We start from the raw sequence: 15,985 nt of genomic DNA on the forward strand, positions 1-15,985 counted from the left end.
ATAACAGAATAAATTTTTTTTTCACAAAAGCACAACACTGTGATTGGCAATCTCACTTAAAGATAACTAGAAAAAACTGCCTCCCTCTAAAATGCAAACTTTGTTTGGATATGGCATCAAAGGGAGGAAAACGCTGCTGACGCTCACGTTAACGGCTTTTTACCAGATGAAATGTATTTGGATGACTCAGTTGCTTCTGTTTTCCTTAAAATTTATTTATTTATTTATTGGAAAGAGTTACAAAGAGAGGAGGAGAGTCAGATCTTCCATCCAGTCGTTCGGCACTTACGGCTAGGCAAGGAGCCAGCTTTATCTGGATCTCCCATGTGGGTGGCAGGGGCCCAAGCACTTAGGCCATCTTCTGCTGCTTTCCCAGGCCATTAGCAGGGAGCTGGATCAGAAGTGGAGCAGCCAGGGCTTGAACAGACACCCATGTGGGATGCCAGCACCACAGGCAGAGGTTTAACATACTATACCGCAGTGCCAGCCCCTCAAATTTTAAAACATTTTTTAAGTGTAGGTCATAAAAAGAGAAAGCACTTGGCAAAGATTTGATCTCGCCATGGATGGGCTTATACAATAAAATGTAAATGTGATTAGATTATAGACAGTGAGATAAAAGGCGCTCTTACAAAAATCAGCAAATGAAGCATATTTTAAGTTTTAATGTAAAGGTTGAAGATTCACATTATGAAAATTAAAAATCTATTCAAACCCCTCTGTGACAGGAGTCTCCTGTCACCATTTCCCAAGCCTGCCCTCCCCCTCCCATCCATTGATGATTCCCCTCCCACCAGCAGCAGTCTCCCCCTGTACAGGCAGATGGCTGTCATGAAACCCACTCAATGGATCCTTTGGCTACAGCAACACAAAGACAACGCCTGACCTTTCTTTCCCGCCCAGGTCCAGTAGGCCACTGGCTGTCCATCCTTCTGAGTACAGACTGGTGCTTTACATGACGTGGTGTGTGTGGGCAGGAGGATAGCACATGGCACGTGTGTCTTGGGAGTCATTCTAGATGACTAAGCACATTCTCCAGCAATTCTTTCAAAGGGGATACACAAGAAACAAATGTCCTGAATTCCTCAATATCGAAAAATACCTTTGTTTTACCCTCAAAATCAAATGCTAATTTGGCTGGATACAAGATTCTCGGCTTAAAACCTTTTTCCTGCAGAACTTTGATGATATTGGCCCACTTACTCCTAGCATCCAGGGTGCCCAATGATAAGTCTGCAGTCAACCTGATTCTAGTTCCTCTGTAGGTTATTTCTTTCCTTTCTCTGGAAACCTTTATGATTTTCTCTTTATCACTGGAATTGCAAAATTTCACCAAGATGTGTCTAGGAGTGAATCTGTTTTCATCAATCTTACTGGGTATTCGGTGTGCACTGACAATCTCAAGACTTGAATCTTTCTTCAGCTCTGGAAAGTTTTCTTCAACTATTTCTCTTATTATGTCCTCTGCACTGTTCTCTTTATTCTCTTTTTCTGGAATACCTATCAAACGGATATTGGCACTTCTGGATCTATCCTCTATATCTCTTAACCTTTCTTTATTGATTATCTGTTTGGCCATTTGCATTGCATCCTTAGAGAATTCTTCTACTTGATCATCCAGACTATCCACTCTTTCTTCAAGTATGTCCATTCTGTTACTCAGGTCATTTACTGAATCTTTAATTTCCACGACTTCTGGATGGAAATGTTTTATGTTTTCAATCTCCTCTTGAATCTCTCTGAAGAGATGAACCACGCTTTTTCGAAAGCTTTCTTCTGTTTCCTGTAGTAAGTCTGCCTCTTTGGCAGTTAGCTCTTCTAATTTTAGAGTTTTGTGTTTCTCTTTCTCTGTTTTCTTTAAAACTGTGGCGATCCCTGATGAAGTACTCAAGTTGATACAGGACGGCTCTTCACACTTATTATAACTCTTCTCTATGGTGTCTTCTCCCTCTTCTTCCAGCTCCGAGGTCTCTCCCTCCTCCTCCTCCATCCCTGATGCTTCTTCCCCTTCCTCCTCCTCTTCCAGCCACGAGGTCTCTTCCCACTCCTCCTCTACCCAGGAGGCCTCTTGCTCCTCCAACTTGGGAGTTCCTTTTTCTTCCAACTCCGAGGACTCTTCTTCCTCAGACTCTATGCTCTTCACCTCTGGCTTAGCAATCTTTACCTCTTTAATAAACAGAAAGCTCAAGCCATCACTGGATGGTTCTCCTGCTCTAGGTTTTGAGTCTATTGATGTTTTACCCTGCAAGTTTAAAAAAAAATATTTAAGTCATGTCTTTAAGGAATTCAAACTTCCATTTCAGTTTCTAAATTTTAATGACTACAATTTTGACAATGAGCAGTTATCTAGAAAACTGTTTATATTACTTGTTCTTGAAGGCCTAGGTCCCCAAATAAGTCAAGTTTCCCTATGATCACCTCAACAGTTTTGTAGCCTCACACAATCCTTATAACATCTACTGTTTTCCTTTAAAAAGATGCATGCAGTTTTAAACACTAGGGGCACAGTGGGTTAAGCTGCCACCTGTGATGCCAACATCCCATGAGTGCTAGCTTGAACCCCAAGTGCTTCATTTGCCTTTATTTTTTTTAAAGTTTTTGAGAGGCAGAGTTAAGCAGCAGAAGATGGCCCAAGTAACTGGGCTCCTGACACCCACATGGGAGACCTGGATGGAGTTCGTCTCCTGGCTTCAGCCTGATCCAGTTCTGGTCATTGTGGCCATTTGTAGAGTGAACCAATGAAAGATCTTTTGTGGTGGCATGGGAGTATATTGGTACAACCAACCACAAAATAAGTATTCAAATGATCCACTGTACAACAAAAATGAATCCAAATATACCAAAGTGTACACTGGAATACAAAATACACAGTGAACAAGTCAATAAAACCAGTGGACATTGCTGGCACCGCAGCTCAATAGGCTAATCCGGGCCAGTTCTCTGCTGTGGCCCGGGAGTACAGTGGAGGATGGCCCAAGTACTTGGGCCCTGCACCCCATGGGAGACCAAGAGGAGCACCTGGCTCCTGCCATCGGATCAGCGCGGTGTGCCGGCCGCAGCACGCCAGCCGTGGCGGCCATTGGAGGGTGAACCAACGGCAAAAGGAAGACCTTTCTCTCTCTCTCACTATCCAAAACAAACAAACAAAACATAACAAAAAAACCAATGGACAGAAGACTTGAACAAGCACTTCACAGAAGATAGATAATCTGTATGGTCATTAAACAAGCAGGTTCAACTTCAATCAGGTAAATGAGATACCAAAAGAATTGACAACAATTACAGGGAGGGGAATGCTGGTCCACAAGCATAAATACAGGGATCTTTAAAAGGTTTACAGAAAATGCACATATGAAAAAACTATATATGGACTCCAAAATGTTTTACACTAAAGTAAGCTTATCTGCTATAAAAGAAAAAAAATTATTTATTTGAAAGGTAGAATGACGCAGAGAAAAAAAAGTTCTATCCACTGGTTGAATCCTCAAATAGCCACAACAGCCAGGTCTGCACTAGGCTGAAGCTAGGAGTCCAAACTCCAATCCAGGTCTCCCATGCAGGTCCAAGGGGCACCAGCAGGAAGCTGGGTTGGAAGTGGAGCCAGGACTCAAAACTAGGTGCTTGGTTGTGGAGCACAGGGTTTCTGGAGTGGAGGTTTAACCCACTGCCTCAAAACCCTGACCCTTAAATAAGTTCATTCTTGAGGGCACTATAGAATACTGGTTGGCAAATTAAAACCAAGGATGGTCAGTTATTTTAAGATCACAGAATTGAGCTAACCTAGAAATTTTTCAAAAAATTTTTTACCGTTGTGAAAATAAAAGCAAAAAATAAGTGACAGAGTGTGTGGCACCAAAAGCTATAATATTTACCATCTGGATCTGCCTAAATCCGGGAAAGAACGGTACTATGCATATTGTAAATGTTCTGTGTCTGAAAATATACTGTTTTATATGCTCACAAATACACATTATATATGTATTTGCATAAAGACTTTCTACAATGTACTTGAAGAGTGACAGGCATTTGGTGTGGAGGTTTAGGTGCTACTTGGGATGCCTATACCCCATATTGGAGTACTTGGCTCTGCTCTCAATTCCAGGTTCCTGCTAATGTGTATCCTGGCAGGCAACAGTGATGGCTCGAGTACGACTTTTTTCTATTTATTTATTTGAGAGGCAGAGTGACAGAGAGGGAGAGACAGAGGTCTTCCATCTGCTGGTTTACTTCCCAAATGGCCGCAACTGCTGAAACTAAGCTGATCCAAAGCCAGGAGCCAGGAATTCCTCTGTGTCTCCAATGTGGGTGCAGGGGCCCAAGCACTTGGGCCATCTTCCACTGCTTTCCCAGGCCATAAGCAGAGAGCTGGATTGGAAGAGGAGCAGCAGGGACTACAACTGGTACCCATTTGGGATGCCAGCACTGCAGAGGCTTAACCTACTAGACCATAGTGCCGGTCCCTCTGTCTTTCAAATATAAACAATCACTTTATAATACATCTTAGGAACTACCATTTAAGATTAAGATTGAGGTGTTTAGAAAATGTTTTTAATATCAAAGATATAGGACATACTCTAATACAAGAAACAAAAACCTTAATACATGATATGGATCAAAACTGGGTACACATTAATAGATTATGATGGGCTTCAGTAAATTTTATTTGAATTTTTCCGGTTGCTACTGAGGATTAAAGGACTACTTTATATATTGAAAGTTAAACCTAGGGCCTAGCATTGTGGTGCAGTGGGTTAAGCCACTGCTTGCGATGCTAGCATCTCATACTGGAGTGCTGGTTCAAGTCCCAGCTGCTCTACTTCCAATCCAGCTCATTGCTAATGTGCCTAGGAAAGCAATGTCGTGCCATGGCTAAAACCAGCTGTGGCTATCTGAGGGGAGTAAACCAGTGGATGAAAAGTATCTCTTGGCAACTGTCTTTCAAATAAATAACGAAACCTACCTTAAAAAAACAAAGCCGAAGCTTTCCTTTAATTGATGTTTTCCCCCTTCAAAACAATTTTACCAATAACCAATGACACTTCATACCTAAGCCTGATATCTGTATGCTTACCAGTTTTTCTTGAATCCCGTATCTTCTTCCTCGATGTACTTTTTCATTTTGTGGGAATATATCTTGCAGTAAATCTTTCATAAAAGGTTTCTGACTAATAAATTCCCTGAGGCTTTGGAGGTTTGAAAATGTCTTTGTTTCACCATCACATTTAAATGCTAATTTAACATCACACAAAAATGTAGGTTCCAAATCATTTTCCTTTAGAATTCTGAAGATATTACCCCACTGCCCACTAACACCCAGCGTTGCTGACGACAAGTCTGCTGCCAGTGTAAGTATGGCCCCCTCATCAAACCATTCTCTGGGGGCTTTTTGACACTTTTCATTCCTGAAGCTCTGAATGTTTTTCTCCTCTCCCATTTCCTTGACTTCTTCACTCTGTGTGCTCTCATCCTCTTCATCTTCTATATGCATAGTGCTCTTTCCGTATCTGTCATCAACATCGTACAAGGCTTCTTCCACACTTACAGACACTTTCTGATTTTGGGATGACTTCTGACCTTTATTACTTCTGTTCTCTTCTGATTCATCCAACCTGCTACTGAACTCATTCATTTCTTCTCTTTTGTGGATTAAGTTTACAATGTCCTCTACTATTTTAGACTTTTTCCCTTCCATTTTTTCTACTAAATGTGTAGTTTGTGAGGCTAACTCTTTGACCTGTTGCCAGTCTTTCCTGCTTCTGGAGTTGTCTGAATTTTTCATTTCTGGTATTATACTTGTTGCTGCTAAATTTTGCTTTAGGTCATTTTTAAGACTTTCTCTTATCTCTTCAAACATCAGATCCTGGATTTCCATCAAGACCTTATACTTCTTCATAATAACTGCTGATATGTCTTTGTCCTTATCTGTTTCTATTAGCTGTTTTCTTTCAACGTAGGTGAGGTTGTCCTGTTTCTTTGGAAGTCTAGCCATGTTGATTGTGCCTTGGACTTTGGGGCTATCACGTAAAGAGTCTTATTTCTTCCTGGAAGAGTTTTTTTTGTTTGTTTTCTTTTTTGGCTCTTGCTCACCAGCTAGATTTCAGAAATACAAAATCTTAAAACATGTCATCTGAAACAAAGAAATTAGAAATTGTTTACTAAAGAACTTTAGCTACTCAATAACATAAACATGGCTAAGAAAATTGCTATGTGTAGCCCAGGAAAGTTTAATGTAAGAGTCACTAATGAGATGAGCATGAAAAATTTTTGTAGTTCAAATTTTATACAACATGGTCATTAAAACACCATTTAGATAAAGACTTGAATGGAACAGATCAAGTAAGCCGCCGATGACTAAAAATAAAGCTGCCTGACCATGGAGGAACTTGAGAGGCTGTCCCACTCCATTCCTTCACTGTTCACTTACCAGGGATGAGAAATGGCAAAAGTGCAATGCAGCCATTTGGACAACAGGTAGGATGCTAGTTTCTGCATCTTTCCCTCCACATAAGCTAGTAGACATTCAAGTGTTACCAGATGAGTTTATTGTTCATTACTCACAATTGCAGTAACAGCAGGTCATCACTGCTGTCAAAGACTTGATTTTATTTATTTATTTATTTGAGAGGTAGGGTTACACACAGAGAGAAGGAAAGTCAGAGAGAAAGGTCCTCCATCCATTGATTCACTCCCCAGATGGCTAACACCAGCTGGAGCTGAGCCGCTGGGAAACCAGAAGCAAGGAGCTTCTACCAGGTCTCCCACATGGCTGCAGGAGCCAAGGACTTGGGCCATCTTCTACTGCTTTCCCAGGCCACAGGCAGAGAACTGGATAGGAAGAGGACCAACTGGGACACAAACCAGTGCTCAGATGGGATGCCAGCACTGCAGGCACAGGTGCTACTATGCAATAGCACCAGCCCCTAAATTTTTTTTTTTGACAGGCAGAGTTAGACAAAGAGAGAGAAAGGTCTTCCTTACATTGGTTCACCCCTGAAATGGCCACTAGGAAGCCAGGAGCCAGGTGCTTCCTCCTGGTTTCCCATGCGGGTGCAGGGCCCAAGGACTTGGGCCATCCTCCACTGCCTTCCCAGGCCACAGCTGAGAGCTGGACTGGAAGAGGAGCAACCAGGACTAGAACCAGCGCCTGCAGGCGGAGGAGTAGCCTATGAGTCGCGACACCGACTCCTAAATTTTTCTTACAAAGACTTCACTGGTTTGAGTCCTGGCTGCCTCTGCTTCTGCTTCTGCTCCTGAATCGTGGCTTCAGCTTGGCCCAGCTCACTAGGCTAATCCTCCACCTGTGGCGCCGGCACACCGGGTTCTAATCCTGGTCGGGGTGCTGGATTCTTTCCCGGTTGCCCCTCTTCCAGGCCAGCTCTCTGCTGTGGCCCAGGAGGGCAGTAGAGGATGGCCCAAGTGCTTGGGCCCTGCACCCCATGGGAGACCAGGAGAAGCACCTGGCTCCTGCCTTTGGATCAGCGTGGTGCACCAGCCGTGGCGGCCACTGGAGGGTGAACCAACGGCAAAAGGAAGACCTTTCTCTCTGTCTCTCTCACTGTCCACTCTGTCTGTCAAAAAATAAATAAATAATAAAAAAAGACAGGACACAACCAGAGATGGACAACAGCTAAAAAACTGGAGAATTATATGCTTTCATAATAAAATACAAATATTCCAATATTCTCCGAAAAGATATATAACTTTGAGAACAATGAGGAAAAAGTTAAGAGTTTTTGTGTCCCAGCTGCTCTACTTCCAATCCAGCTCCTTGCTCTTATGCCTGGGAAATGCAATGGAAGATGGTCCCTGCCACCCATGTGGGACAGCCCAAGGAAGCTCCTGGTTTTAGCCTGTAGTGACTATTAGGGGAGTGAACAGCAGATGGAAACTCTGTCTCTTCTTTCTCTCTGTAACTGCATCTTTGAAATACAGAAGGTTATTAACACAGAAAACCCAATTGTATCTAACAAGTTGACACCAAGATCAAGTTGGGTTTACTCACAAGTTCAAGGACTACAGCTCTAAGATGGCATGGTACTTTCTAACAGATACACTCTTATCCAGAGCAGTGTCACTGACAATAGCCAAATGTCTATCATCAGACTGGCACAGCTCTAGCCGTTGAGGCCAATTGGGGAGCGAACCAGTGGGTGGAAGACCTCTCTTCTCTCTCTCTCCTTTCTCCATGTAACTCTGACTTTCAAGTACATAAATAAATCTTTTAAAAAAACAATTTGTTGTGTTGGACACATTTTTTTAAATGTTTATTCCTTGATTTTTATTACTTGAAAGGCAGAGCTACAGGGAGGTAGCTGCTCACTCCAGATGTCCAGAACACCCAGGTCTAAGCCAGGAACTCCTAGGTGGGTGCCAGGGACTCATTATTTCAGCCGTCATTTGCTGCATTAGCAGGAAGCTGGTTGGGAAGCAGAGGCAGAGGCGGGACTCCATCCCAAGTACTCCCACATGGGATGCATATGTCCTAAGGGGCAACTTAACCAGATGCACCACAACACCCACCCCAAGTTCTTAATTTTTATTTTTTTAAGATTTATTCACTTGAAAGGCAGAATGACAGGGACAGATGCACCCCGCGGGAGACTCAGATGAAGCTCCTGGCTTCAGCCTGGCCTGGCTTGCCGGTTACGGCTATTTGGGAGTGAACCAGTGGATGGAAGAGCTGTCTCTGCTCCTCCCTAACTCTGCCTTTCAAATAAACAAATCTTAAAGGAAAAAAAATGATGCAACAGGGAAAGTGTTACTGAATTTGGGATAACAGATCAGAGGCTCCAGCATGGCCCAGCTCTGCCTCTTCTAGGTATCTGGCTAATGAACCAGCAGCCACTCTGCCTCTCAAAATGTAAACACAAAAGCCAGGTAAGATTTTTCAAGAAGAAATTTTAAAATTACAATGTTTAAACTTAAACATGAGAAAGGAGGGACCAGTGCTGCAGCGTTGTGGGGAAAGCTGCTGTCTGCAGTGCCAGCATCCATATGGGCACCGGTTCAAGTCCCAGCTGCTTCACTTCCGATCCAGCTCTCTGCTATGGCCTGGGAAAGCAGTGGAAGATGGCCCAAGTGCTCAAACCCCTGCACCCATGTGGGAGACCCGAAAGAGGCCTTTGGATCAGCATAGCTCCAGACAGTGTGGTCAATTAGGGAGTGAACCAGCGGATGGAAGATCTCTCTTTGCCTGTCTCTCCTTCTCTCTGTGTAACTCTTTCAAATAAACAAATCTAAAAAAAAAAAAAAAAAAAACCACACACACACACAGAGAAAGGAACTAGTAAAATGCTTAAGAAACGATTAACAAATACTGGTCATAGAAAAAGCTGGATGAAGTCATATCCTGCCACAAAACTTTGAAATAATCAAACTTGTTTCAAAAAGTAAAAACAAAAATCCCTCATCAAATCAGTTTCATAAAAACCAAGAAAATGCTAAACATTTTTATTTGAAAAGCAGAAAGACAACACACACACACAGATCAGCCTTCCATCTTCTGCTTCAATCCCCAAATGCCCACAGGTCAGGGCTTGTTCAGGCCAAGGCCAGGAGCCAGAAACTCCATCTGGGTCTGCGATGTGGGTGGCAGAGGTCCAAGCACATGGGCCATGATCTACTGCCTCCCAGGTATATTAGCAAGAAGTAGTATTGGTAGTGCAGAAGCCGGGACTGGAACCAGGCACTGATGTGGGATGTGGGCATCCCAAGCTGTGTCTCAACGGCTGTGCCAAAGCCCACATGTCCAGCAATTCCATCTCTACAAGTTTCCATAGTAACTGTACAGAATATTTTTGTTAATCAGTTCTAAATGGCAAGAAACTACAACAGTTCACTGAAGAAGTATCCAAGAACAAAAATCACAACTTACCTAAAAAATCTCCATCGGCTTTATTTTCCAACCTAAATCAGGCAATGCTTCATGCTAAGTGTTCCAACAGGCTGTGCAGAAGAGCTTTGTTTTACAACAGAAGGGCTGAAAAAGGCAGAGACAAAAATCAAAGTGCAGTGATCATTTTTAAAGTTCCTTTCTTTGTAAGGTGTAGAAAGGAAGATAGTTAACATCAGACTTTCTTGGGTTACTTTTTCTAAGAATTAAGGGGTTAAAAGAGATAAGGATTGAAGCAAAGGGAAGTTGAAGGTCAAGCCCACTGGCTTGTTTGGTAAATGTCATTCTCCTGACTTCTGGGAGGACAGAATACTGAGCTCTGTGACATGGATCTTTAGCATGGGGGACTCCACTTTATTTGGGCGGACTCAATGCAGATTAGTCCAATGCTTCCTATAAAGTTTTATCTAGTAGAGGAGAAACATTTAAATTCTAAACTGAGCAAATAATCTTTAAAATTTCCTGAAGTTCATAACAATTGATAAGAAAAGTAAAACATTTAGAGAATACAAATCACTACTAAACAGGAGTTAGGGGTATAATCGGAAAATGAGGTAAGACCACTTTTATTCATCAGGAGTGGGAAATTTGAAAAATCTATTAAAATCAGAAAGAAGACATTACCATCTCCATCTTAAAAATACACCATAAGGCCGGCGCCGGCACACCAGGTTCTAGTCCTGGTCGGGGCGCGGGATTCTGTCCCGGTTGCCCCTCTTCCAGGCCAGCTCTCTGCTGTGGCCAGGGAGTGCAGTGGAGGATGGCCCAAGTGCTTGGGCCCTGCACCTGCATGGGAGACCAGGAGAAGTACCTGGCTCCTGCCATCGGATCAGCGCGGTGCGCCGGCCGCGGCGGCCATTGGAGGGTGAACCAATACAGCAAAGGAAGACCTTTCTCTCTGTCTCTCACTGTCCACTCTGCCTGTAAAAAAAAAAAAAAAACACAAAAAAAAAAACACACACACACAAACAAACAAAAAAAAACAAAAACAAAAAACAAACACCATAAAACCACTTGTACTAATAAATATATTAACAGAAAATTTGGTAGTAAGGTTCTCATGACCAAAAAACACCACTAAACTGGAAAACAATGTCTTTAAAAAAAAAAAATTTACTTATTTGAAAGGCAGAGCCACAGCGAGGCAGAGAGAGGACCTCCAACTGCTGGTTCACTCTCCAAATGGCTGCAATGGTCAGAGCCGGATCTATCCAAAGCCAGGAGCCTGGAGCTTCTTCCCAGCCTCTCACATGGGTGTAGGGGCCCAAGGACTTGGGCCATCTTCTATTGCTTTTCCAGGCACACTAATAGGGAGCTGGATCGGAAGTAGAGCAGCCGGGACTAGAACTGGCGGCCATCTGAGATGCCGGCACTGCAGATGCTACGAAACAACTCTGGCCCCCAACAATGTCTTTTAAATAAGGGTTGAACCACTTGAGTTCATGCACACCATGGGGATACCTAATACACAATGTATATCTACCATATGTAATATCTAAGACGTTATAGGGAATTCCTAAACTGAAAAACTCCAAAACCTGAAACTCTGAGTGGCAAAATTGGAAAATTCCAAACCATGAAACTTGTTTCAGGCACAAAACAAACACTTCTAGTCCCCAGCATTTTGGATAAGGGATACTCAGACCATGCATACAATAAGTACATGTGAACATACAACACATGTTTATCTGTGTATATACACATTTACATAACACATCATTAAAAAACTGATTTCAGCCGGCGCCGCGGCTCACTACGCCGGATTCTGTCCCGGTTGCACCTCTTCCAGGCCAGCTCTCTGCTGTGGCCAGGGAGTGCAGTGGAGGATGAATGTCCAAAAAAAAAAAAAAAAACCACTGATTTCAATTTTTTTGCATCAAAATACCTTATTTTTTGACAGGCAGAGTGGACAGTGAGAGAGAGAGACAGAGAGGAAGGTCTTCCTTTGCCATTGGTTCACCCCCCAAATGGCTGCTGCGGCCAGCACTCCGCGCTGATCCGAAGCCAGGAGCCAGGTGCTTCTCCTGGTCTCCCATGTGGGTGCAAGGCCCAAGCACTTGGGCCATCCTCCACTGCCTTCCTGGGCCACAGCAGAGAGCTGGACTGGAAGAGGAGCGACCAGACAGAATCCGGCGCCCCAACTGGGACTAGAACCCGGGGTGCTGGCGCTGCAGGCGGAGGATTAGCCTAGTGAGCCAAGGCGCCGGCCCAAAATACCTTTCTGTTAATTCTACTTCTCCATAAAATATTTGTTTTACCCACTGTGCCACAGTGCCAGCCTCTCTCCATAAACTTTAATATGGGTCCCAATTTGAGTCCCAGCTGCTCTACTTCCGATCTAGCTCTCTGCTATGGTCTGGGAAAGCAGTAGAAGATGGCCCAAGTCCTTGGGCCCCAATCTAGCTCCCTGAGCCCGGGTGAGCAGTGGAAGATGGTCCAAGCTCCTGGGCCCCTGCCACCTACAAGAATACTCATAAGCAGCTCCTGGTTCCTGACTCTGGCCTGGTCCAGCCCTGGCCTTTGTGGCCTTTTGGGCAGTGAACCAGTGGGTAGAAAATACCTGTCTCTCCCTCTCTCTGCAACTTTGCCTTTCAAATAAATACATAAATCTTTAAATAAGTAACGTGACTGCAGGGAGCAGGGAAGGAGCGGTGTTAAGAGTCATAAACGGAGCCAATGTGTGGTGCAATAGGTTAAGCTGCTGCCCACAATGCCAGCATCCCACATAAACGCCAGTTCTAGTTCCGGCTGCTCCACTTCCACTCCAGCTCCCTGCTAAGGCAGCCTGGGAAGGCAGTCCTACCATCCATATAGGAGTCTTAGAGTTCCAGGCTCCTGGCTTCAGCTTGGCCCAGCTTTGACTTATAGTCATTTGGCAACTGAACCGATGAATGGAAGATCCCTCTCTCCAACTCTTTCAAATAATAAATAGGGGCTGGTGCTGTGGTGTGATGGGTAAAGCCACCCGCCTGCAGTGCCAGCATCCCATATCATGTCCTGGCTGCTCCATTTCCAATCCAGCTCTCTGCTACGGCCTGGGAAAGCAGTGGAAGATGGCCCCAGTCCTTGGGCCCCTGCACCCACGTGGGAGACCCAAAAGAGGCTCCTGGCTTCGGATCGGCGCAGCTCCAGCCAGTGCAGCCATCTGGGGAGTGAAGCAGCAGATGGAAGATCCTCTCTTCTCTCTGCCTCTCTCAAACTCTGCCCTTCAAATAAATAAATAAATCTTAAAAAAAAAAAAAATTGTGAGCCAAAATAAAACCGATTGAAAAGAAGTCCTTGATATGTTAAGAGAATAAAAGTTGCAGAACATAAGCAGTTCAATCCTGTTTCTGAAAACACACACAGAAGCCTAATGGGCAATAAACGAACAGATGTTCAATTATATTAGGGGATGCAAACCAGATTCTAGCATTGGGGAGCCATGGTTACAGCCAGTGCTTGGTCAAAGACCCTCCCTCTCCATCTCTATGGTGGCCCCGGACACTGGGAGATCCCCTGGCAGACGCCCTATGATCTAGCCCAGCTCCTAACCGGCTTTCGTCCTGAGGAGTCACTCCCAGTACACAACAGGCATCATGCCTACCACCAGGAGTGGGCGACCGGGCCACAATACACCCCAAAACTGGAACCTTACACAGCAATCAGAAATGAGTCATGGGGGGGCAGCTGCTACTGGGTAAGGCTGACTGTAACTGGAATCCCACATGGGCGCCGGTTCGACTCCCAGCTGTTCCACTTCCAATCCTGCTAATGGCCAGAGAAAGCAGTAGAAGATGGCCCAAGTCCTTGGGGCTCCAGCACCCACGTGGGAGACATGGATGAAGCTCCTGGCTTCAGCCTGGCTCAGCCCTGTGATTGGGTTCATCCCGGGAGTGACCCAGTGGGTGGAAGCTCTCTTTCTGGGCAACTCTACCTTCCAAATAAATTCATATTCAAAAAAAGAAAAGGGTATTTTTTAAAAATGTCCTGACCTAAGTGGAAGTTACCACGCGGGAGAGACACCCAGCCATACCCTGGGGGGCCAAGGATTGCGAAGGGTGTGGGCAACATTAACTGAGCTTCCTGGAAGGGGAAGGCTGCAGCGCCGCCAGCAAATTCGGGCGGAGAAAAGAGCCCACACACCTTTACGAACTTGAAATAAACATATGAACGGGTGGCAATCACAAGCCAAGAAAATGCAAATGACAAGAGTTTTTCTTCTCCCCTGCCCGGCCAAGATTAAGGGGAAACTTGCCAGCCGGCTCCACCCAGAAAAGGTGTGTGAATTACTCCGCTCGACCGCCCTGCGCCTCTGCTCCCCGCCCCACAATCATCTTCCCGCGGTACAGCCTTAAAGGAACTTCCGGCCGGCACTAAATCAGGGCTCCCTGCTCGGTCACGACCCCAGCCCCTTTCTGCGGCGGGCGAACGCTACAGACCTGGGATCGGCCGAGGTTGCTCCGGCCTCTGCCTTCCGCCGGGATCGGGGGGCTGGACCTGACGGGCCTGCGCACAGAATCCCGACTCTCAGTTCTCGGAAGCGAACGAGAACACGTGTGTTAATTTCCGGAAATCTGACTGGAGTTTAGCATTCCCAACAGCTATCAAAAACGCTAAGTTGTGCGAGCGTCCTAACCTGAGGTGCAAAACTGTTGCACCGTTCTCGCAACAACTTTACTGTGCCATGCGCACTTGTGGATTCTGCAAAGCGCATCCGGACCCCACCTGGAGCCAAGGGCAAGGACTCCCCGTGGTCCTAGGCCCAGCGGTCCTAGATAGGGGCGCACTCTGGACTCAGCAGTCCCCGCCCCGCCCCCGCCTCTTACCTGCTCCCCCACCCCCGGGGCCCCTGGCCGTGGAATCCCCAGCAGCTGCGTCCCGGCGCCTAGAAGTCCGCGATGGAGAGGTCAGCCCACTTTAGAACTCTCCAGCTGTGTGCTTGCTTAGCAAAACACCCCCTAGCCAGGGGCAGAGTCCGGGATTGGCAGTGGAGAGAGGGCGGCGAGGAGGGGTAGGGGTCCTACGTCTAAGACAAGCACCTCTTTTGGAGCGAAGGAGCCAGCCGGAACACTTGGAGGGTGCGTAGGGGTCTCCAGCGGCCTCCCCCACGCACGTCCCACCCCTCACCCACAGCAATGCAGCGAAGGTTGCAGACCACGTTCAAGGCCCCGCCCGCACGGAGTGCACACGAAGCCTAGGCCTGGCCCGCTCCCGAGCGCCCCCGGCCCGCTGCTCCCCAAAGCCCGTATCCACTAAAGCTGCACCCCCCCCCCACACACACCCCAAGCCAGCACGGGCCAAGCACCCCTTCTTCCCTCGACGCCGCTATTTTAGGGTGCTCGCTTTGGGGCACCGGAGGCTTCGCCAGGTGCCTCGCCCGCTGCCCCCCAGCCGGTGAGGAACGACGCAGGGCTGCGAAGGCCGCACCTGGGCCAGCCTTACCTGGAGAGGAAGGGAACCAGCCCGGAGAACCATGCGGCGTACACTCCGAAAAGCCAGGAGAGCCAAGTGAGGCGCTGGTGGACTCTGGCAGTCCTGGTGGCGGGCCCGCCCCTCCTCCGGTGGGTTTTCCGTTTCTGGGCCCAGCCCCCTCTCCTCCACACCGCCTCGCCTCCTCCCGGCCCAGCCCCAAAGCAATGGCTGACTTCCAATCGCCGGCGGCCAACCGAGTTCAATTCCCCTCCCCCTGGAAGCGCCCCACCCCCACCAAACCGGTCCGGGCTCACAGCCTGACGAAGACCCCGCCACGGGCCTGCTAGGGCCAGCCGGGAGTCCGCTGTCTTCCCCAGTTCCCACTGTTACGCCGTCCCCAGGCCCTTGGATTTGCCCGCTGCAGCCCACCCATGCCCCGACAGCCCTCACCTGGCTCACTGAATTAGCCACCGACGGGTCTGGAATCCGCGCTGGCCCTTCTGAGAGCCTCCTCCCAAGCTTTCATTGCCTTCCCAGTTCTAACTCCTCACTCGTCCCACTCGGATTTTGAGCCTTGTTTGGGACTTCTCCCTCCTTTTCCTGCCGCAGGGTCTTTGCACCAGCTGTTTCCTCCGTGGGTTGTTTTCCTAGCTATTTCAACACTGGCCTCTCTCTGCTGAGGTCTCAGGTCAAATGTCA

At 46.6% G+C, this 15,985-nt stretch overlaps 1 protein-coding gene across 2 annotated transcripts; it reads right to left on the reverse strand.

The window, feature by feature from the left end:
• Positions 1-650: 650 nt before the first annotated feature.
• Positions 651-15,475, reverse strand: L1TD1 (LINE1 type transposase domain containing 1). 2 transcript variants are annotated; one of them, XM_051857691.2, is made up of 5 exons: positions 15,317-15,362; positions 14,314-14,407; positions 9,875-9,979; positions 5,072-6,127; positions 651-2,242 (listed from the first exon to the last, which is right to left on the reverse strand). In XM_051857691.2, the coding sequence occupies exons 4-5, from the start codon at positions 5,987-5,989 to the stop codon at positions 1,010-1,012; spliced, it is 2,151 nt and encodes a 716-aa protein (XP_051713651.2). In that variant the 5' UTR covers positions 5,990-6,127; positions 9,875-9,979; positions 14,314-14,407; positions 15,317-15,362; the 3' UTR covers positions 651-1,009. The 2 variants fall into 2 exon arrangements, with proteins under 2 accessions (XP_051713651.2, XP_008263376.2); XM_008265154.4 differs by lacking the exon at positions 14,314-14,407 and having other exon boundaries at positions 15,317-15,475.
• Between the last annotated feature and the right edge of the window lie 510 nt (positions 15,476-15,985).

This window comes from Oryctolagus cuniculus, chromosome 7, assembly GCF_964237555.1.
Source record: "Oryctolagus cuniculus chromosome 7, mOryCun1.1, whole genome shotgun sequence".
Classification (NCBI taxonomy): Eukaryota; Metazoa; Chordata; class Mammalia; order Lagomorpha; family Leporidae; genus Oryctolagus; species Oryctolagus cuniculus.